Raw genomic sequence first — 17666 nt, 5'->3', positions numbered from 1 at the left:
TCTAAACTTTGTTTTGAAATCGGCCCATCACTATATAAGTTGTTATTTAGGTTTTTTTTTTCGCACAAAAACTATTCTTGTTGCTTTATGAAATTATTGTACTGACACTGTAGTGAGATGGGCTTTGTAACGACGTCTTTAGTGCTGTTTATGGGTCTTGAGAGAGGAAACGACATTGGTTTCAATGGAGGCCTTTCTGAGCCATTGGATTTCAACAAAAAATTCTTCATTTGTGTTCCGAAGATGAACAAAGGTCTTACAAGTGTGAAACGACATTAGGGTAAGTAATTAATGACAGAATTTTCATTTTTGGGTGAACTTTAATAAAGAACTTTACAACCATGGCCGAAGTAGAACAAATAAAGATAATATTAGGAGAGGGACAGACAGCAGCACTGGCTGCTCAATACGCGTAGATGTGCACAGCCTGAGAGACAGCAGTGTTTAATGACCTGCAGTGCATTTCCCTACTGTCCACCACAGTGACCCACAGTAGTGTGTGTGTGTGTGTGTATGGTTAAAACACTGTGGTGTTTCAAATTTGTTACAGTTATTTCAGTTTATGTTATGTTGTAATATTTTTATATTAAATGTTTATTAATATTATTATTGATGTTAATATATGTATTACTATTTATGTTCATAAATTCATAGCTTTGGCAATATTTTTTACAGTCATGTCAGTAAAACAATTTTGCAGATAGATAGATAGATAGATAGATAGATAGACAGACAGACAGACAGACAGACAGATAGATAGATAGATAGATAGATAGATAGATAGATAGATAGATAGATAGATAGATAGATAGATAGATAGATAGATAGATAGATAGATAGATAGATAGATAGATAGATAGATAGATAGATAGATAGATAGATAGATAGATAGATAGAGATGAATTATTTAATGATTATTTATAGATGGATCATTTAAAATACATGTTATATTTGATGTGGCTCTGTTGTTGACATGTTAAGAGCCACAATGAATACATCTGGCCACAGACTTCCAGGTTTTCCCACTGAAACTGATGTTACGCCGGGATATGCTCCTTTAATATAAGGAAGTTTTTCTTCATGGTTTAGGACATGGCCCACGCCCTGGAAATGAAGAGCAGTCACAGAAATATATACATCAGCAGAGAATCAATGTAGGGACGGCCCAAAGAAAATAAATCTGGGACAGAGGCCTGCTGTGAAGTAAAAAAAAAAAAAAAAGAAGAAAAAAAAGAACTTGTGGCAGTGAGTTACCACTTTAAGAGTTTCTCCGGATAGAAATAGAGCAACCAGAGAGTGCCACTGCCCAGTGTGCTAGTCTACAGTGTCATGATACACAGAAGATAAAAGTACAACTCAGCACTGGGCTGAGGCTCTGTGCTGTCTGTTTCTGTTGGAACAATGTTCTAAAAAAGCAAGTAGGCTAATACCGTTATTATAACACAGTTCAATAAGCAAAAATCATAAATTATTTTACATAAAAAATTATAAAACTGAGCTAACAGACGGGCTGTCAAAACATTACAATAATTATCTTACAATTAATCAAAGATTTTAAGGGTAAAAATAAATAATTTTAAGATTTACTGCCGCCCCCTAATGGACAAAATGAGAAGTTCAGCTGCACCGAGCAGAGAACACACACTACTGGATTGTGAGAATAATCAAATCTTTAAACAGAACTGCCGGACACGAGTGCATCATTTTCACCAGAGATGTGCTTACAATATTACAATAAAAAGAAGAAAAATCTTTTTGATCCCAGATGAATTCTGTCACCTCTCAACTTTATTGTAGTTTGTAACAGATAGAATACAAAAGTAGAAACAACACACAGTAACACAAAACTGATTTGTAAAAGTCAAAACCTTTTGCTACTGAAAACCATACTAAAACAAATGTTATGCAATGCAGATCAGTCAAGAAATAAATAATGTATAAACTGATATATAAAAAAGTAGTATTGCTTTAAAAAAAGAAAGAAATCCTTGCACATGTACGTTTGATTTATAAGAAAATGTAAATTGCAGACATACAGGTGTAAAACAATCCAATAAAGACAGACATTAGATCTGATAATGAAAAACAACTACAAAAACATACACACAAATATGATGCCAACTGCAATAGAAGAGATGGACATTCAGCACCATTTAAATCTGTGCAAAAACAGACCCACACAAATCTGATGCAGCATAAACACAGCCAATCCCAATGACGGATGCCTGCAGAAGGTTTTAGTTGCAGTAAGGCACAAAAATACATGGGCATCTGAACATCCCTAAAACACAACTAACACCAAATGAAAGGCCTCTATAGTGTAAAAAGGGAACTGCATCTGTATCATTATTTCATTTAAATCTCTGAATTATGACTTGAAATAAGATGCTCTGTAAACGTTGAAAAAGTAAGCTCATTTCTACTGCTCTTCGTATCTCTGGGGCCGCAGAAGGACGCTCTGGTAGGTTTTGATGCAGGAGAAGGCTGTGGGCGGAATGAGGTGGCGGTCGATCAGGTTGAACTCCAGGTGAACAGACACCAGCAGGGAGTCCTCACGGGCCGTAGTGTCACACAATGAGTTCATAGTGACGTAACTGTAGGGAGAAGATCAGGTTAAAACACTCTCCATTGTGACATTTATGAAGGCTAGCTATATTCTACATGTCCTATAAGTGGACAAAATAAATGATATGTATAACATACTAATTTGTAGAACAACGGACAGACAGACAGAATAAAAGACAGACAGAATAAAAAACATGATTGATAGACAGACAGACAGAATAAAAGACAGCCAGATAGATAGATAGATACAGTGCCTTGCGAAAGTATTCGGCCCCCTTGAACTCTGCGACCTTTTGCCACATTTCAGGCTTCAAACATAAAGATATGAAACTATATTTTTTTGTGAAGAATCAACAAGTGGAACACAATCATGAAGGAATGAAATTTATTGGATATTTCAAACTTTTTTAACAAATCAAAAACTGAAAAATTATTCAGCCCCCTTAAGTTAATACTTTGTAGCGCCACCTTTTGCTGCGATTACAGCTGTAAGTCGCTTGGGGTATGTCTCTATCAGTTTTGCACATCGAGAGACTGACATTTTTGCCCATTCCTCCTTGAAGAACAGCTGGAGCTCAGTGAGGTTGGATGGAGAGCGTTTGTGAACAGCAGTTTTCAGTTCTTTCCACAGATTCTCGATTGGATTCAGGTCTGGACTTTGACTTGGCCATTCTAACACCTGGATATGTCTATTTTTGAACCAATCCATTGTAGATTTGGCTTTATGTTTTGGATCATTGTCTTGTTGGAAGACAAATCTCCGTTTCAGTCTCAGGTCTTTTGCAGACTCCATCAGGTTTTCTTCCAGAATGGTCCTGTATTTGGCTCCATCCATCTTCCCATCAATTTTAACCATCTTCCCTGTCCCTGCTGAAGAAAAGCAGGCCCAAACCATGATGCTGCCACCACCATGTTTGACAGTGGGGATGGTGTGTTCAGCGTGATGAGCTGTGTTGCTTTTACGCCAAACAAAACGGTTTGCATTGTTGCCAAAAAGTTCATTTTTGGTTTCATCTGACCAGAGCACCTTCTTCCACATGTTTGGTTTGTCTCCCAGGTGGCTTGTGGCAAACTTTAAATGACACTTTTTGTAGAAGCCTAAATGCAATTAATACATTATTTTATTTTACATAGTTAAATAGTAATTAACCTTATTCATTGTATGTGGAGGAAATTGAAAGGGATATTTACATTAGGTTGATGCAGTTAGTATTTACAGTAATGCAAGGAGTTAATTGTGTAATTGTCTAAAATGTGTGTGTATAACTTAGAGTGCATTTATAATACATTAGTGATATTTGAGGAATATAGGACCGTTTTGGCGTTTTTTCCCTTTAAACGCATGTACCTTTAAGACTCTCGCGAGAATGGTGAGAAGAAAGGAAAAAAGTTTCGCGGTGATCGGAGTCAGGCAAGGAGAGAGTGGAGCCTCACAGTTTTTTGATCTTTTCTCTCTCTCGTTAATCATTTTATTTTTTGTAATGTTCTTGATTATGGTTTTGTTGCTAATCGAGTAAAAAAGATACATTTTCACACAAGTGGTTCTGTGGATTTATTGATGTGGATTCGGACGAAGAGAGTGGACAAAGCGTCAAGCTAGGGCTTCATTCAGTGGAAACCTACACTTTTTATGGATATCTTTAGGAAATGGCTTTCTTCTTGCCACTCTTCCATAAAGGCCAGATTTGTGCAGTATACGACTGATTGTTGTCCTATGGACAGAGTCTCCCACCTCAGCTGTAGATCTCTGCAGTTCATCCAGAGTGATCATGGGCCTTGGCTACATCTCTGATCAGTCTTCTCCTTGTTTAAGCTGAAAGTTTAGAGGGACGGCCAGGTCTTGGTAGATTTGCAGTGGTCTGATACTCCTTCCATTTCAATATTATCGCTTGCACAGTGCTCCTTGGGATGTTTAAAGCTTGGGAAATCATTTTGTATCCAAATCGGGCTTTAAACTTCTCCACAACAGTTTCTCAGACCTGCCTGGTGTGTTCCTTGTTCTTCATGATGCTCTCTGCGCTTTAAACAGACCTCTGAGACTACCTAGTGCAGGTGCATTTATACGGAGACTTGATGACACACAGGTGGATTCTATTTATCATCATTAGTCATTTAGGTCAACATTGGATCATTCTGAGATTCTCACTGAACTTCTGGAGAGAGTTTGCTGCACTGAAAGTAAAGGGGCCGAATAATTTTGCACACACAATTTTTCAGTTTTTGATTTGTTAAAAAAGTTATATCCAATAAATGTCATTCCTTCATGATTGTGTTTCACTTGTTGTTGATTCTTTTACAAAAAATTACAGTTTCATATCTTTATGTTTGAAGCCTGAAATGTGGCAAAAGGTCGCAAAGTTCAAGGGGGCCAAATACTTTCGCAAGGCACTGTAGATAGATAGATAGATAGATAGATAGATAGATAGATAGATAGATAGATAGATAGATAGATAGATAGATAGATAGATAGATAGATAGATAGATAGATAGATAGATAGATAGATAGATAGATAGATAGATAGATAGATAGATAGATAGATAGATAGATAGATAGATAGATAGACTAACTTGATGTAGTTGTGGTTCAGTCTCAGGTGCTGCAGAGTCTTTAACTGTAGAATGCCTCGTGGGATGGATCGGAGCTGATTATGGTCCAACAGAAGTTCAGTCAGTGAGTTGTACAGGCCAATGAAGGACACTTCATTTATCCCGTCTTCACGCAGACGGTTGTAAGACAGCTGTAGCGAGTCCAGACCAGGCCGCAGGTGGCCGAACACATAGCCAGGAATGCGCTCAATTTGGTTATGATGCAAGATGAGTTGCCGCAGACCAACCGGTAAGAAAGAGGGAACGTGAACCAGTTTATTGTGAGAAAGGTCCAAATACTCCAGTTTTCTGTGGATAAACACATTTTTGAAGATGGTTCAAAACATTTCTGAAATACTTTATACTTATATATGTATGCTTATATAATTTATACTATATAATGGCCTTGCTTCACAGACAGGGCTTAGATTAAAGGGTTACTTCAGCGATTAGCATATGGCTTTGTATCAGTAGAAACTGAATATCCCATTCATTTTGAATGAATATCCCATTCATTTTCATAAAAATAAAAATAAAAAATAAAATAAAAATTATATTATTAAAGTTTGGAATAATTGCTTATTTCCTCTCATGTAATGAAATGTACATTACATTCAAAAGTTAGGTCAGTAAGAATTTCATTCAAGTTTCTGGAAGAAAATAATAATTTAATTCAGCGAAAAGGCATTAAATTGTTTAAAAGGACGTATTAAATTGATTTACACAAAAATATAGACAGGAGTAATGGGTGCTTTAACTTTTTAAAATTTATCACAGGAATAAATTAGATTTTAAAATATATTAAAATAGAAAACAGAATATTTTACAATATTACTATATATTTTATCAAATAATGTACACTTATATGACTTTGTACATCAATAATGATAATTTAAATGTCTTTGCATTAGTTTTATGCAATATGTAAGTGCTCCATCTCTTTATCAAGAGTTCCTGTTCTTATGAATTACAGTAACTGTCCACAAGATGGCACCTAACAGCAGAGAGAGAGAGAGAGAGAGAGAGAGAGAGAGAGAGAGAGAGAGAGAGAGAGAGAGAGAGAGAGAGAGAGAGAGAGAGAGAGAGAGAGAGAGAGAGAGAGAGAGAGAGAGAGAGAGAGAGAGAGAGAGAGAGAGAGAGAGAGAACTCACAGCAAGTGTATCCATGCTCTTGGATGAAGGCGGTCCTCTCGGATTCGGTTATGGCCGAGGTTCAGGACTCTCAGATTTGTGGTCTTGTTGAGGAGCCCAGAATGGACCACCTCTATCTTGTTGTCAGACAGATGCAGCTCCTGAAGTAGTAACAAGTCAACAACACCCTATTATCAATTGCACTCCAGTTCTGCAATATATAAACACCCCAATGCTAAATTAAATGGCTTACAATTTTAATCTAGAGCATGTTTGTCACAGTGTATACTGTATAGTATGTATATGTACTGCAACATTTGCCCTTTTTTTTTACATAAAATGTGACTGACCTGTACTGAAACAGGCAGACCAGATGGAATAGCTCTGAATTTGTTGTCATCAAGCCTGAGGTAAATCAGTCTCTTCAGAGGTTTGAAGGCCAGAGGAGACACATTTCCATCATGGAAATAATTATCCTCTAACTCCAGTGTCAGCAGCTGTGACAGACCTGAGGGGGGAAATAACATTAGATTTCCTAAAAATGGTAATTACACTTAAATGAATAGCTCACTCAAAAAGGAAAATTCTGTCATCATTTACACAACCTCAAGTATTCCCCATATTCCAAAATACCTTCTTTTGTGTTCAGCAGAAGAAAGAAATGCATACAAGTTTGGAAACACTTCAGGCTAAGTAAATTATGACAATTTTCATTTTTGGGTGAACTATTCCTTTAAAGTGTTAGTTCACCCAAAAAAGAAAATGCTGTCATTAATTACTCAACCTCATGTCGTTCCAAACCTGTAAGCTCATCTTCGGAACACAAATGAAGATATTTTTGATGAATTCTGAGAGCTCTCTGACCTCTCCATAGACAGCAATTTCATGAACACTTTCAAGGCCCAGTTAAAATCACCCATGAGACACCAGTGGTTCAAACTTAATTTTATGAAGTGATGAGAGTACTTTTTGTGCACAAAAACAAACAAAAACAACTACTTTATTCAACCATTTCTTTCTAGCCTATGCCAGTCTCTGTTTAAGTTGCAAATAGTGCAGCGCTTTCGAGTTCTACGGCAGCCGATGCTGTTCATGTGAGCACCATAACGCATGCGTGAGAAGATGCACCTTTTTTACAAAATAAACTGCGTAAGAGAATGGCAAATCTGAGCACATTTTGAGACATGGTTGAAACTATAGGAGAAATGTGGGATTTTTTCAAATTCCTTTTTCTTAGGCATTTGCTCTCCATTTAATATTATTGATGCTGTCTCAGAGAAAAATCCCATTTCTGTTTGTTTGTTTTTTGCCTATAGTTAGTGTACCATAAATCTAGATTAAACAGCAAGTAGATAAAAGTAGTTTTAAAATGCCCAGATTAACCCCTAACATGAAAAACAGATCTTTTACTGGACTTGAGCGTTGAATAGTGAGTTCATACGGACACTGTGGTTGCATGTTTACCCTTAAAGCTGCGGGGAGTGAGACCACTGAGTTTATTATCGTTGATCTTCAGCTCCACCAGTGAGGGAGGGAGAGCCGGCACTTTAGTGAAGTTGTTTCCATCGAGGTTTAGCCTCCTGAGCTTTGTTAAGTTCTGCAACAGGCCGAGAAGAAACACATGACACTGTCAAAACCAGACTGGAAACATTTCAAAGCTTTCTGCAAGTCACAGAAGCAAAAGTTACACAACACAGATAGTCAGAGTTCATCTGGCTTGAGGAACAGACATTTCCCGATCATGCTACCGAGCACAGGTAAACACTGAGGTACAGTGAACATGTGAGGAAAAAAACGACTCTGCTCTGTGTCATATACATGTCATCTGTAAAATCCTCTGCTTGGCGCCCTGTTGAAATGGCACACAGGTGAGAAAAAGGTAAAAAATGATAGCGTTTCGTTTTAGGGGGTAATATCAATTGGCTGAAAATTCCTATGTTCACTGCAGCAACCTGGTGAGAATTGTCTCGGTGATGTCAGACCTGACATCTTGTGAAAACACGTCAGCTACTTGCTAAATATCAAGCATGCACTGTGCGGCACCATAAGGCCTGATAACTCACCATTGGAACAAGATAACAGATCACAAAGCAGTCTAGCATTTTTGCAGATTTAAATTACTCAGAATATTATTAGAGTTTAAACAAATATCACAGCCATCTTGAAGAAAACAAACGGAATGAGATGTTGAGTAAGTACACTTGCAAGTTTTCTTGCATATCACCTGAAACACATCTGGTCCCAAAGAGAAATCATCCAGCTTGTTCTTGCTGAGGTCGAGCCACTCCAAGTTGGGAAGACCTGCTAGAGCATGCGCTGGGATCTTGCTGATTTTGTTATCTGCAAAACAACAGGAAGCCATAAATAATTTCCAACCTCTTTCTGGATCACGGTAAGCTCTGTTAACACTTCTACAAATCCTCTGATGGACAAACAGTAAAACATCTGTCAAACTCAAACAACACTTTTTCACCTCAGACCCATATTTTAAGACTCACCATCACGATCATTTGCACAACAAAATACAATTTTGATGTTTTACACATAAATCTAAACCAATTTTATATAAATAGTTTCCAAAAAGTAATACAATAATATTATGACATCTATCTATAATCTGTCTGTCTGTTAATCTATTTATCTTTTTTTAAAGATTTTATTAAATTCAGCAAGGATGCAAATATTAAGCAGCACAACTGTTTTCAACACTGTCACTGATAATAATAAGAAATGTTTCTTGAGCAGCAATTTCTGATTTCTGAAGGATCACATGACACTGAAGACGAGTATATAGCCTATAAGAATTTACTAATTATACATATATATATATATATATATATATATATATATATATATATATATATATATATATATATATAAAAATACACTATTTTGTAGTAATATCAACTAGTGAACTACAATTCATTTTGATTAACATCTTTAAAGGTTAAATATATGTACTTTAAAGGGGTGATGAATTGAGGAATCAACTTTCCCTTGAGCTTTTGATATATAAAATATCCTGTAAGTTTCAGAGCTGAAAACTTCCTTGTTAGTCAAAGAAAAGCTTTTATAGACACCAGGCTCAGCAAACGGTCCTGTGCATTATACGGACGTCAGTGCGCAACGAAACACCGCCTCTACAGAATAATGAGCACGTGTAGTTCAGTAGTGTGGAAGAACACAGTCACTGCATAAGCTTTCTTCTGATCCTAATATTAGGAATGTGTGGTTAAACTTTATTTATGATGAAGTTCCAGCTCACGTGGGGAACACATGTTCACTTCAGTTCACCGCGGAATCGTTTGTAATCAAATCTCCGGTCGATGCTGGATTTGGATCCGACAGGAAAGGTGCAACACACTTATGTGAGTAAAATGTGTTTTTATATGTAATGGTGTTGCACTGTTATAAATCATTTTGCTTATGTGTACGTGTCTAACAGAACATACCTTCACCACGCTCAGACACGTATAGGCCAGGGATCGCAAAGCCCGGCAGGCCGATCAATCTCATTATATTCCATTCTTGCTCTGATATTCTCACTCTCTCTTGTTGACATCTGAAGGGCGGCGTGCCGAACGTGTATGTGTGTGCGCGCGGTTCGCACTTATATCGTCCGATCTTGCGGGCTATGTGTAATATAAAAATAACAGTCCAATCAATCGCATGTTGATGAGAAATAAAACATTGTGTTTGTTTGATAAAGACGTTTCCGAGCCTTGTGATCGAGAAAATCATTCCGGTTGTCGGTTCTCCCTCATTCTCTCCTCGCTCATGTCACTGAACTGACAGGGGAGCTTAAGCTCATTAAATATGCAAATCTTATCCAATCCTAGCCATGGGCGTTAACCTCCAAGTCTCCAGTGTAGCGAGCCCATCAGAACCCAGAACGTTTTGGAGAGAGCCTCAAAACCAGTGTAGAAAATAGCCTATTACTTATTAGTTATGATGTTTTTGAATGTAAAAACCACACAAACGTCATTAGTTGACCTCAGACAACAGTATAATTTTTTTTTTAAAAGCCAGTTCATGACACCTTTAAAAATTTGAAGTGCACTATTTAGTAGTGCTCTCATGAGCAAGGTGAACTGCTCTCACCTCACCTGCTAGAAAGAGGCTCCTGACCCCTGGATCACTAATGATGGGCATTTGGGTAAGGCGAGTGTTTCCACAAGCGATAAGAGAGTCTGAAAGCAAGCAGCCTGCTGGAAGAGACTCCATATGAACAGAGGTGTGGAAGACTGGACGGCCAAAATCTCGATCCGCCTGTCGCTCACTTGGGGCTGGCAGTGGCCTTCCGTCAGGCAGGATCACAGACCTTCTTGTAGGAAGAGCAAAAGCCGGTTCTGCTCGTGGTACAGCCGGTTTGAAAGTGGGCGGCATTACTCGTCTTTCGATTGCTACAGGGCGAACAGCGGATCTGAACACTGAAATACTGCTGTTATCATCGTCATCATCATCACTGTCACTGTCGTCCTCCAGATAGTCGTCATCATCGTGGTCATCATTATCAAAATGGATTGGTCTCATAAACTGAGGTCCTGTGGGTATTACAGGGGTCTTAGGCAGTTTTCCAGGATCCAGATTCAAAATCACCTCCTGGTTTTTCTTTACTTGCTTCTTAGGGACATGTGAGTGTGGCTGAAGAGATCACATACACGTTTAAGAACAATTAAAAGAGGTCAATCTTCTTAACACTAACCTAGACCGTTTTGACATTCTTAGCTGGTCTAGTGTGCTGGTTTTAGGTGCTTCTCATTTGTTAAATCAGCTAAGCACAAGATATCCCCTGAATACCCTAAACTAGTTAAGGCCAGCACATACAGTACATATCTAAAGGCAAACAGGTACAGGTATTCAATAAAGTATGCATGAAGTATTTTCTCATGCACATCTACGTACTTTTTTTGCTGGGGCAATCGCCATCTTGCTCTTCTTTGGCTTCATCTCCAGAACCTCCATCCCCACAGGTGGTTTTCCATTTCCTGTCAGTCTGTTTTTCAATCTTGTTTTCCCCACAGATGTTGGATTGGTTTTACTGGCCACAGACTTCAGGGTGTGTGAAGCTAGACGTGGTGTGGCAAACAGAAAATCAGTACCCACCACCAAGCATCCCACTCCCTTATGGCACCTTTCCCAGGACCGAATTGTACCACACTAAGAGCCAATGTTTCACATAATTCCCAACCTGGATTGCCAAAGGGATGCCCACAAAAAGCTCTTACCACAAATTGCTAATCCAATTACAATTTCAATGGAACCCCCAAAAACAATCAAAAAGAAGAATGGAGCATATACTACAGGTAAAACATTTGGGGTCAGTAAAGTCAAATGGATATATATTTTAAATAAACATGGTTCTTTTGAACTTTTTATTCATCAAAGAATCCTGAAAAAAAAAGTATTACGGTTTCCAGAAAAATATATAGCAGCACAACATTGATAATTACAAGAAATCTTATTAAATGAGCATCATGTGACACTGAAGACTGGACTAATGCAGAAAGTTCAACTTTGCCATCACAGGAATTAATTACATTTTAAAATATATTAAAACAGAAAACATAATATTTCAAAATATTACTGGTTTTATTGCTAGATTTTTGATTATATCAATGCACTAAAAATGTTGAAGACCCCAAACAATTGAAAGGTAGTGTATCAAAGGAAGAAATATAAAATAAAGAATGTAGATGCAAGTATTAAAGCGTAATGTTGTCACTCTGAAGGTACATGGACTTGAATGATCTCTCATCAATCAAGCAGACTGTGAATACTGTGTGTGCGAGAGATGGTGGCTCCCAAACCTCTGGCCGGGCAGGGGATGGTTCGACAGCTCGTTGCTCCACCTTTACATTGGCACACACTGCAAGGCTCCGGAGACCAGACAGCCCCCTCAAACAGAGAAATCCCATTCACCAAGCACTGGCTGCTACGCCCTGGCATGCATCCACACACACAGAATGTCAGAAATCAGCACACGGCAGCTGCGACAAGTAATTAAACACTTGCATAAATGTTATTGCATTGGATAAATAGGATAATATAATATAATGTAATATAAGTACACAACAAGTAATTGGACCCTTAAAATGTATAAATGTAATTTCTATGGATGATAAAATATAAAAACACAATAAGAATTGGTTGAAATGAATGTTATTGAATTTTGTTTGATGTCCGTTTTATTTAAATTCACAATGGTGTCTAAGCAACAAAAATAATTCTGTGTAAATAGTTTTGCTTGAAAAGTGTGTCAAATAAATGCCACTTGGTTTGATGTTGTGTTATGTAATGTAACAAGATTCATATTTTTAAAGAATATTCATCTTAACACATCATAATTCAGTATAACCACTTATTCTTTGACAAATACAACTGTGCAATAAGTAATATGAGGACATATATATATATATATATATATATATATATATATATATATATATATATATATATATATATATATATATATATATATATATACACACAATTTTTTGCTTAAAATAAATAACCACTTATTTTTTGTCAAGTACAGTTACACACTAAATATGAATACAAATGTTAATATAAAAAAAATAACATTATGAAAAGCTTCAAATTTTAAAGTAATATTACGAAATATTTTCTGAAATGAAAAGCTATAAGCATTGCTCACCTGGAAGGAAAGGGTTATCATACTCAAGTGCATCCTCAGCGGACAAGAAGCGCCTGGAGCTCCTCTGTCTCTCTCCTCTTCCCTTTTCTCGTTTTGCCTCAGCTGCTAAAAGCGCTAAACACAGGCACAAACACAAAGCTAAAGGCTTGTACATTGTGAATGTATGCTGGAGTCAGTTCAGGTATGATCTGGCTGAGACAGCTGTCTCAATGACTCTGAGGGCTGCACCTTCTGAAAGGCCAGTTATATTCTCTGCCTCTGGAAATCATGTTCAACCCATCACCCATCCCTCAAAGAGAAAAAAAAGAAATGCAAAGGTGAGAGCAGAGACTGAGGAGGAAGGGATGGAACGGAAGCAGGGGAGTGAGAGGGAAAAAAAGAAAAAGAAAACAGTCTCAACAAAGCACCTCTTTCATTTGCCCTGAAGACCCACCAACCGCCTCTCCTTTCCCTCTCAACAAACGCCCATCGGTCCCCAGGGCCAAACAAACTATTACAGCATCCTTGAGTGGAAAAAATCTTATCTTTGACACGATTTAATGTTCTGACGTCAATGGATGCACTTTCAGTGTGTGGGTTTTAGATAGGTGTAAATGAATAAAACATTAATTTAAGTCTCTCTTAATATGCTCGATGTTTGTGCAAGCTAGTGCAAGTTTGATAGAAGAGCAGAGAAAACATTGGACCGTAGTGAGCTGTTAATATGAAAGGTAGCTTTGTTTGTCGAAGGGCCAACGGCACCACACTCCTGAGAAATTCTTTAAGTTCCATTGCCTTTTGCAACCTTGCTTGACCATGTGGCCTCTCTGTCCAGCACGGCCAGCTCACTGCATGCAAGCATTGTTGCTATGACAACCACTTCATTAAATAACATTCCACTTCCCTTCTGCGTTTTATTATTCAAATCAGAAACTAAAAAGATCTTATACAGTGTTTCGCCTTGATTCTCAGCTGTTGTGGGTTGCTTACTGGAGTCACAAGAGTCAACCCTCATATTCTGAATCCCTGGATATGGTTAGGCAAAATCCAGCTATAAGCAAACATCACAAGTACAATTATTTACAAAAATAAAGACACAATATGTAAGATTTTTGATTTCAAAAATACACTAGAACAATGTTATATATATATATATATATATATATATATATATATATATATATATATATATATGTTTCCAACAATGTACATATATGTTTCCAACAATGTTTAAATCCAGGGACATAGCCTGTGTCATTAAGTCACCAATCAATTACGTCATGTCAAGTTTTAGGCAATGTGCCAAAAGGCACACTTCATATACACTTTCAGTCTTGTGGACTTACAAAGACTGCCTTTTACGCGTGTCTGTTAAGTCCATGAGACTGTAGGATGTCTCATGTGTCATTTTAGGTTTTAGAAGCGTCCCCTTTGCAGTCGTTATGTACCCTCAATGCACACTTCTGCCGAGCCTACACTGAAGCAAGCTTCATGTGGCTGAAGCTTCTTCGTGTGCTGTGCTCTCTTCAGTCTGTTGAATACCACCCTTGGTATTAACAGTAATACAGCATTTGGACCACCAGACAATATATTTTAAAATGAAATGCTGTTTTTATTAATATGATATTCTAATATCTATCTAGCTACTGCAGTGTATAACAAGTGTCTCATAGCAGCCAAAGAGCGAACACACAGAGTAACGTTATAACATATTAAAGTGACCTCTATGAAACTTAATTACCTTGACCTGATTCATAGTAATGCTAATAAAAATGTAATACATTAGCTTATCCATTGAACCGAGTCGTGTCGGATTGCTTTCCATCAGCTTTGAAAACGACAAATCCCATGACGTCTTTGTTATAGATAAGCGACCTCTAACTGAGAAACTTACATACTGTGCTTTTAAACTAAATGTGCAATAAACGCTACACTTTTTTTTGTACTATCACACACCCTAACATGCCAGGAGTGCAGAAACAGTGTTTGCTCACTTAGACCGGTTTCCAGATATGAAATATGTATTTGTCTTTCATTTAATTTATTCTATTTTATTCATTTTATATTTCCTTTTACTGAAACACTAAAGACTCAAGGTAAATATCGACTGTACTATTGTCTGTATCTCTCACTGAGAGAAAGCACATGTTATCAGTATGTTTTGAGGAACATTCTAGTTAGAACTGGAGCTTAATCAGCTCCAACCTTGGAGAGACTGTGTATCTTTGTATGTGCGCAGATGTTCTGTGTTACAGATTCTGTGTACAATGGACATCCTAACAGATGGGTGGACTTGTTGTTCTGGACAAGCTGATGCCTGTTCCAGACCTGGAAGGTCACTACGGACCTAATTCCAGGGTGAAAGCGTCAACAAGTGACACATCTATGGACACATGCATCTAAATAAACTGACACACTTAAAAATATATCAAGACTGTGCATTTCCTCTGAGTAAATCAGAATCATCCACCTTGTAGTAATGACGTGGATAGACCTTGAAAATAGTATAACTGTTGGGACAATTGTATCTACAATAGTCGGGGCGAGGAGACGGGGAAAGAGCGAGCGAGTCCTACTAACTTCTTGTGAGACTTGAAGCTGGCTTCTGCTGATGAAACTGCAAACTATTCATCAGTAAAATTTTCTTTTAGTTAACTGCACTCCTGACTCTTGGTCTTAATTTTTCACTACTGGTCTTGGGTCATGAACTGTTATCCCCTAACATGGCATTTTGCATTGAAAGCATGTGCCGTAATTTATATATATTTTTTAGATGGTAGATTTTATTATTCAGAATATCCACTTAACATAATCTATTCATTCATACTTTTTGTGCTACAAAACACTGTAATGTATTTTGAAGGATTTTTTTTAATGAACATTTTACTAATGGACATTAATCAATATACAACTTTGTGAAAGTGTTTGATTAGGTGCATGTTGCAATTTGTTCCACTTTGAAATGCCATAAATGAGAAAAAAACGAGATGATTATATTATTGCGCATAATTTCCAAAAGCACATCATAATAAAGGCACGATTTACATTATTTCAAGAGCAGCAGGAAAAGACTTCATGTTTATTCTGAATATGTTAATTACCATGTGTACAGGAATACTGGAATAACCTGAAGCATTTAATTCTCTTTTATCAGAATTAAGGCTTTTTAGTATATGGACCGTAATATTGGCTTACACGACATTACCACACAAGTGTAATTCTGTTATAATAAATGTGTTTGGAGCAGGCTGGGACAAATAAGTCAATTAGTACTACTTAATTCTGTTTGCATCTTCTACACCCCAGTTTGTTATAGCCTTTTTTTTTGTTTTTGCCTCCCACACAGAAAGTTATTAAGCAATTGGATGTAATACTCCCCCACTAGACATGCCCTGAGCTTCCTGTCTTTCATTCAAAAATAAAAACTCTGAATGTTCATGAAGACAAACAATCATTTTAAACAGGTAAACACGCCACCCACATCTTCCTGCCTTTGGGTTTACCTCGTACATCTGCTCAGAGTCTGACCAAAAAACAGATTATACCAGATATAAATATCTCAAACAAATAACACAGAAATCTTTTTAGCACCATCCTTCATCTGTGGTCAATTTCTAGAATGAGACTATATGAAGACACTTCCAAAAATATGGTTTGATATACAATTGAACTAAGCTGACCTCAGACAGCAAACAGTCTAGTGTGTTCATTTTCTTCATGACAACTTGAGAATCAGTGTTTACTTTTTTCCTAGCATTCCCCATCCGTCCACACACATGGCTGGAGCCAAGCCTGTCGAGAACATGATAAATACCGCCAAGACTGTTTAGAGAACACACACTACAGAGAATGAAAAACATCTAGAATGTGACCAATGAGAGATAGGAGTCGGTAGGTGGATGGATGGATGGATGGATGGATGGATGGATGGATGGATGGATGGATGGATGGATGGATGGATGGATGGATGGATGGATGGATGGATGGATGGATGGATGGATGGATAGATAGATAGATAGATAGATAGATAGATAGATAGATAGATAGATAGATAGATAGATAGATAGATAGATAGATAGATAGATAGATAGCAACACTTAAATGTATCTCTTATGTTCATCTTTTCTCTAGCTGTGTTTTGGAACAGTTTGATTTTCTTGACTCATTAAAAAACCGCCTACTACTAGTAGATACTTCTCAGTCCTCTCAACAACAGTGATTACTGTCGGTATATTTTTAGTGCTTAGAGGAAGCTTGACCCCAAGATTGTGGTGCAGATTACAGCAAGTGCAATGCAACCAATATTTTTCCTGTCTCTCGCTCTCCTCTTATCTGTAATGGATCTCTTTGTCAGTGTTTGGTTAAATCCTATTCCTCAGTCGAATAAAAGCAGTAGAAAGCATGACTGTATGTTTGCCGTAGTATGGAGATGATACAGCTCAGGGGGAAATGCCATTTAAAGTTTCACCGAAATACTGCCAATGACAACAGAAGCGTATAACCGAAGCTTACCTCATTGCTGTGACACTGCGTCCTTACACCACCTCATGTTCACCTGTATCTATTTACGTCTATTGTATCAAACCCTTCAAGATGGACAGCAAGCCAAAAGTATTTCACTTAAAGATTATATGACGTGAACTCATAAACTCTCTAATGACCCACTTCACAATAGGTGCAGTTTCCACAGAACAACATTTGCACTGTATATGCCGAGCAGCCGAGCTAACGTGACTTGACATGTCTGG

At 37.4% G+C, this 17666-nt stretch overlaps 1 protein-coding gene across 1 annotated transcript; it reads right to left on the bottom strand.

The window, feature by feature from the left end:
- Nucleotides 1-1807: 1807 nt before the first annotated feature.
- si:dkey-6n6.1 (uncharacterized protein LOC100170811 homolog) lies at nt 1808-17594 on the bottom strand. The gene is made up of 11 exons (XM_067412734.1): nt 17431-17594; nt 12940-13228; nt 12092-12223; nt 11187-11350; nt 10388-10925; nt 8506-8621; nt 7746-7878; nt 6632-6789; nt 6303-6442; nt 5134-5460; nt 1808-2594 (listed from the first exon to the last, which is right to left on the bottom strand). Exons 2-11 carry the CDS (start codon nt 13091-13093, stop codon nt 2420-2422), a joined length of 2037 nt encoding a protein of 678 aa, XP_067268835.1. The 5' UTR covers nt 13094-13228; nt 17431-17594; the 3' UTR covers nt 1808-2419.
- Nucleotides 17595-17666: the final 72 nt, after the last annotated feature.

Source organism: Pseudorasbora parva, chromosome 13 (genome assembly GCF_024679245.1).
Source record: "Pseudorasbora parva isolate DD20220531a chromosome 13, ASM2467924v1, whole genome shotgun sequence".
NCBI classification, from domain to species: domain Eukaryota; kingdom Metazoa; phylum Chordata; class Actinopteri; order Cypriniformes; family Gobionidae; genus Pseudorasbora; species Pseudorasbora parva.
The sequence above is the reverse complement of the archived record's forward strand: the minus strand, read 5'-3'. Positions and strand labels throughout refer to the sequence as shown.